A 7046-nucleotide genomic window follows, 5' to 3' on the forward strand; every position below is an offset into this window, starting at 1 on the left:
GCATAGAATTATCGATAGAATTTTAAATAGAATTCTATCTTGAATTTTGACAGTATTATAGATCATCTAGAATGAACTTTAGATATAGAGTTGCAATATTGTGTTACTATTTATTTGGATAAAATACAGATAAAAAGCAGCGAATTGTAATCGAGATACCAAAAAAGATACCAAAGAGAGAAAAACTGTAATATTTTCTGTTGGTATTTACTGAAATGGCACGTGAGACACAATGCATTGTGCAATGTGTATATTGATGTGTACCATCCTGATATTAACGTACAATTTCTTGATTCTCTTGTGCCAGGTGCCAGAAGGCACCGCAATATCCGTACTCTCGTAGTTAAGTGCAATGCATATATAGGCACTGCACTTTACGATCAACGCGGTAGCTATACCTCTTTATATACTGCACTTGCGCGAACTCGCTCGAGATTAAGGCAAATGGCAAGCTTTCGAAGTGTAAAAATAAAAGCCAGCTTTTTCAATTCACTTTATACCATCACTTTATACGCAGTGATACGAAGTATTTAATTTTTCTGCGAGCTGCGATCGCACTTCTTATACAACTCCCTCCAAGAGTTGAAAATCTCAATTCTTTCTATATTGATAATCATGTAATCTATGTATAATTTATCGTAATTGAAAACTCAGATTTTGTTTAAATTTCTAATTACATGTTCTAATTACGAGTCTTTGAAGATTTAAATTTTTTCTAAATTTTTAACAAACAATTGTTAGATATTGACTTTTTAAGTCAATATCTTAAAAGAGACTATTTATTATGACTCTGTATTATAAAAGTCAATTTAGAAAAAATATTAATAGATATATATATAATTTATCACAATTTAAAAAATAGAATTCTATTTATAAATCAATAAGTATAGTCGTAGTTAATATTTTGTTAATTTTCCTTCAACTTCTTATTTGGCTTTTTATATTTTAATGGAAAGAATAATGTCTGTCATTTCGAGACATTCAAGACTATCAGGAAAGTATACTAATGCGAAAACTTTCTCACCGATCCTGTCACCTGTCGAGGGAGAGCTTTTATCCTGTGCGTGATGGATTCTGGGATCGGATTGCGACAATTGCCACGCCTGATAAGCCGTATTGAAGGCCTGCGCCACAGTTAGCGTCACTGTCTGCGCCATTTTTCTCTTCGGGCAAAGAAATGCATGGCACTCCATTGTCTCGTTGAGATTCGTCGCGATGAACGCAAAGACGTGATCGTGCGTCGCGTCCGCCGAGCAGTACGAGATCCTGAATTAAAAAGATAACAGAATAAAAATTAGGATTACTAGAATAATTTTTTAAATTAATTCATTCTCTTTATACAGAAAAAAAAATTTTTTTTTCCATTAATAAGAAATTAATCGTTTTTTTTTTTTTAACTTAATGTGTTGGATAACATTTTCGTTTTCATTGAAAGAAATAAAACTGTTATTCACCACATTAGTTGCTTTCGCGCGCTTTGATAGTATCTTAATAATAGCGCTAATTTGAATCTTTCATATGACAATACATTAGTAGTCTGCACGCACATCCGGCAACTATGATATGCAAATCCACGCCCATCGCTCGCAGCAGCAGCCACTTCCGTTTATGTCGCACAACAATATTATTCGCCGTATATAGTAGTTGAAAATTTGCTGGAGGGCACTTAGGCGAATTCTAAATTCCCTAAGGGAAACGAAAGTAATATGCGGCATGAGCGAGATGCACCACTAACGGTTATAAAAGAATGGATACAGTGAGCTGACGTTTTATGAGCTCAAGATAAAACTCCTATCTTTTATTTTAGATAACAAGCTTGGTGTACTACTCATAATCAATTTATAATCAAATCATGTAATCAAGTTATGATCAATTAATAATAACCACATATTGCGTATAATATAATATAATCATATAAATTTCAAAATGTTTATATTATATATCATGAAAAATAAATACATATAATACTAAACTAATAAATAATAATTCAATACATACGAAGACGATTCTTTATACAAAAATAATAGTACGGGAATAATTTCTGTTTCTTTGCACAAAGCTTCTTTGCAAATCGATTTTTCTTCAATTTTTTTATTCTCTTTCTTATGTTTTTTTTTCTCCACTCTTTCTTCTCTTCTTTAATCTCTTTTCTTTGCCTCTCTTTTAGTATCGCAAAATTTTTAAAGTTACGCTATTACAGGCGAAAGCCGATAACGCCATCGGCTCCGAAATAATGCTCTTTAATGCTTTTAATCCCATGGCTTAATTTTATTCAGCCGCGCGTCTTTGCACGCTGGTTAATTAACTCGCCATTAACGATGCCGAGCGGCGAGATTAAGAGAATTTATAACCGGCACGTCAACCCTCGCCGCGCTCATTGTCGTTCTTTTTTTACGTGTGAAATTTCTCGTTCGCCACTTTAGCGCACCTCCGGACGCATTATGCGCTAGAGAAACAAAGCCAACCGCCCGACGGGCTTTCAACGTAACAATGGAAACCACCGCCTGGTATTTCACTGGTCGGTCTAACGAGTCCGTGGGATCATTATCGCGAGAGAAGTTCGTTTCATTCGTACATTCGTTCGCTCCGCGCGAAAATTCGGCGAGGCTCTTCCAAAACACGACGCATTTCGACCTTTTCATTGTATACCTTTCTGCCCCTGCCACTTTCGTTATATAATCTTAACATATTTTTGTAACAATCTGGCCGAACAACGCTTACTTTTTTATATTTAAGAGTTAAATAATTCTTTAATATTTATGAAACATCAGACTCGTTCAGTCAATTACACATTAAAATGCATCAATTTAGCGTTCTACTGGATGTGAATTAAATTTTTTTAGAAGACGGAAAAGAAGAGCATGATGATCTTTCAGACTGATGTTATAGAGAGTTAAAAATCATATTACACTTTGTGCGAGTAATTTTTAATGCGATATGAAGAACAGCAAAGATAGATATAATTGAAAGATTCTTAGCTGTGCAACTTGGTTTGAATTTTTTAGATCCACTTCTTATAAATAGATAACTAATGACTAGTGTAAGAATTCTTGTGTATGAACGTATAAATAGATTGAAAAAGTTATAAATAATATATAATAAAATGAATATATAGTGTAAAAACTGAATATAAAGAATGTAAAGAATGTAAAGAATGTGAAATATCCCTTTTTACTCACAACACACATTTACAATTAAATTTTACATTTAATTTCAACAACATGCATATTTAAACCGTTATTCAGTTTTGCTATTAAAATAATATTTTTTTTGATAATTGAAAAATTTTGTTTGAACGCGCGTCTATGAATAAAATGATACAAATAGGAACTAACGAAATCATTGTCAGTGAACACTACGCGTTTTATAATTCTTTCGACTATTAATAAGACTGAAAATATTGCATAATCTTCAAATCGAGCTTGACAAGCGAGAGAGAGAGAGAGAGAGAGAGAGAGAGAGAGAGAGAGAAGCTTCGTGGATCGGAAATAGTCTCGCGCCTGTAATTTCCCGTAACAAATATCAAAATCGCGCATGCTCGCTACATCATCACGTCGTCATTATGTGGAATTGTTGATGCATTCCCAGGCATACATATATCTGTATATACAACGAATATAATTCAACACCGGATCGGCAAAACATGCAGCAAACTGTGTGAGTTTCACTTCGTGCGATTAAAATTTCAATCGGGCTAGCGTGTGGAAAACAATTATTCATTATCGTGATTGGTTTGTCAGAGAAAAAACGTTTTTTTTTTTTTTTGGAAAAATGTATATTATTTTTTTAATGAAATTTATGTATTTATTTATATATTCTAATTATGTAAATTATTAATCTTTAATACTATCTCTCATATAAAAAGTTTAAAAAAGTTTTATTTATAAGCTTAAACGTAATATAATACAGCATGTTAACAAATTTTTTAAGTTAATACAAAGTAAACTGCTAATCATATTTAACATTGATCTGTAATTTAATAGTTAATGATTATATTCTCACCTATATATCGATACCTGGAGTTGATCCTCCTCGGTGGCCAAATCCGTCATCCTAATTCCTCTCAAGCTCACAGCCAAAGAGACTCTTTGCAATTTTTTTCCGCTCGCTTTCGCCTGTAATAATTAAACCAAACAAGATAAAAAATTATGCATCCATTAACAAGAAAATTTAATTTAATACAAATATTTTTATTCTCCCTGTGACATTCTTGTTTTAAAACTTAATAATATAATCTAATAACGTAAAGAAAACAAAAATACATAATATACATATATATTTTACAAAAACAGAATAATAGTCTTCATTTTGCAGTTTTTTCCATCAAACATTTGAGCATTAAACATGTAAAGTTTAATAAAGAAAAATACTTACAATAATAAAATATAATATATTTTATTTTTAATCACTTTATACTTTCGTTTATAATTATAACGTTATTATTCTAATTTCTAATTAACTTACCTAATCAACTTATTTTAAAATTAAACAATAATTTTTATATGTTCTAAGATTTAACATGTATGTCTATAGAAAGAATAGAGAAAGTAAAGAGAAAAATCTGTAAGAACTTTAATTAACTTTTTATTAAAGCAACTTTTCTTTAATTCGTTTCCTGATATCTGTGGCTGCCAGAACATCTCTTTTCTCTACCATGTGAATATCCAAATTTCAAGAAGATCATCTGATAAATCATCTGATCGAATAATGAATCTTTATCGAATTCGTTCTATTGGATCGACAACAATTGTTTCCTCAAGCAGAAGGTGATATTTACTGAAGCATCTGGAGTAGATGCATGTAGCAAGAGCAAATCCGTGGTAAATCTGAGTAAAGTGAGGCTCGATTACCTTTTTCGAAAATCAAATATCTCGTTGTGCTAAACTTGAGCTCTCTCGCGTCGCTCCATTGCAACGCAATTACGGGTCTTCGCGCGGATTAAGCGGTCCATTTAACGATTTAACTCGCGCATGGAGATTCCGCTGCCTTAATCGCAAACGTCGCACGAGAGATTCCGGAGCGTTTCCCTAATCCGATAATTCTGAAGCGGATTCCGCATAGGGTCTCTCTGTCACGGACACGTTATTGTAAAAGGATATGGATTCGCTTAATATCTTCGCAATTTAATTTCAGAACACATATGTATCACGCTCGGAAATATTACTTTTATCAACATATACTATGAAAATGCCATAAATAAAATTTAGAAATTTAATTCAATTTAAATTGTAATTTTTGTCTCGTATAAAAAAATTAAGACTGCAGAAGAAATATCATATAGAAATATCATATAGGTTTTCCTATATATGAAAAAAAACATTTAATAAAAATACCGAATAAGCTTTTCTGTATATAAAAAAAAATTAATAAAAATATCGGTCTAATAATATTTATTTAATAATACGCCTCACGAATTAATTATTGCTTGATGATAGAAAATATTTATTCTAGAAATGAAATCATTCTTTAATTTATACGTAATTGACGTTAAAATGATTAAATTTGACAAGAAGCTAATTATGCGATGAAAATGCAAACTTTGTATGTATTAAATTCCATATTTGTGATTTATCAATGATGTATTAACAATGTTAACATTTGTAAAATTATTTCGCATGGCACTCGAGCTTTTAATTAAATTCTTTGCTCGCTTTTATTTAAATAACAATTACTAGAATTAAGCGAAAAGAGGATTGATATTCACGTTGTTTCGAGCAAAATCCGTGGAAATATTTGCATAAAGTTTCGCAATGGATTAACGAATCCTTTCGCAAGGAAAGAGAAACCTTACGCAGCGATAACTAAATTTAAATCCCATTAACACAAATCCTATCTTCATTTATTTTTTAAATATAAATAATATAATATAAGAATTTTTAATTTTATCGTATTTAATCTGCAACATAAGTATGTCTGTTAAATTATATTTTTGATAGCTATTTGTTGTAAGAAATCGGATATCGAGCAGATATTTCGTGCTCCTTCGATAAATTAAATATCCCAAGTCATTTTACCACAGTTTATTCCAAGAAATGACTTGAGAGTTAACTCAAAATTTTTTAACGCAACTCTCAAATTTTCTCTTCGCGACTTTTTTTCATTTACGATTTTACAAAGACCTAATCTAAGGTGCGCTTTACTTCCCCTTGAAGCAAGCAACGAAAGCAGCGACTTATGTCTCTAGCAATTATTTATATTAATCCGGATTACATATACGTTATAGTAATCTAAGGCTTCTGTACCAGTAGCTTCTTACTCGCAAATACTGAATAGCATTATCAGCGAGAACTTGTAGGAGTTGTAGGTTATAGGTAGCAATGACGGAAATGCAGAGTTGCCTTTATATGGTTGCGACATGGAAAGATGATGCTGTTGAACGCGCGAATAACTTCTGCTTTGCAACAGAAACATCTTAATCAGTAACTTAAAGTAAATTATTTCAAAAATACAAAAATAAAAGCACTTCTCTGCTTAACAATCGGCGTATAATTCCCGAAAAACATTCTAAAGTGCAATGAATCATACAGTATACATATAGAATTCAGTACATGGCAAAATGAAAATTATATAAATTTCACAAATTAGTTTCTTTAATGGAAGAGACGTAAATAACCAACAGGATTTATCGTTGTCAACGTGAAACAAAGAAACTGCCATAGAGATGGAAAGGATGCCCATCCAATCCAGTAAACCAGTAAATGAATGCGATGCTGCGAAGAGGAACTAACAATAATGGACGCAATTACGTAGGTACAAAAGACGATGAGAGAGGATCAATCGAAGCAGACGAACTCGGAGGGTCAATTAGCGCAAAGACGAAGTGCAATGAATACTTCAATTCGGAAGTTGCCGATGCGGAATACGATTGAGTGCGTCGGAAAACTTTCAAATCAATCCAAACTGAGAGAGTTCGCAAAAAATAACTATTTGATCGCGTTGCAGCAAAAGCGCTTGAATGAACACAGTTTAATGCAATATTAACGACCTACATGCAATACATACCGCAAGATACACTCGTATTTTTTATTCCAATCTACAGTATATAC

General features: G+C 32.0%; 1 protein-coding gene across 3 annotated transcripts in view; it reads right to left on the reverse strand.

Annotated features, from left to right (window-relative positions):
- Positions 1-7046, reverse strand: part of LOC108691792 (low density lipoprotein receptor adapter protein 1-like) — a 69844-nt gene that overhangs the window by 2667 nt on the left and 60131 nt on the right. For all 3 annotated transcript variants that reach the window (XM_018199702.1, XM_018199701.1, XM_018199703.1), the window contains 2 exons: positions 4003-4115; positions 1025-1266 (listed from right to left, as the gene is read on the reverse strand). In XM_018199702.1, coding sequence (XP_018055191.1) covers positions 1025-1266; positions 4003-4115 — 355 coding nt within the window. The remainder of the gene's footprint in view (positions 1-1024; positions 1267-4002; positions 4116-7046) is intronic.

This window comes from Atta colombica, unplaced genomic scaffold, assembly GCF_001594045.1.
Source record: "Atta colombica isolate Treedump-2 unplaced genomic scaffold, Acol1.0 scaffold52, whole genome shotgun sequence".
NCBI classification, from domain to species: Eukaryota; Metazoa; Arthropoda; class Insecta; order Hymenoptera; family Formicidae; genus Atta; species Atta colombica.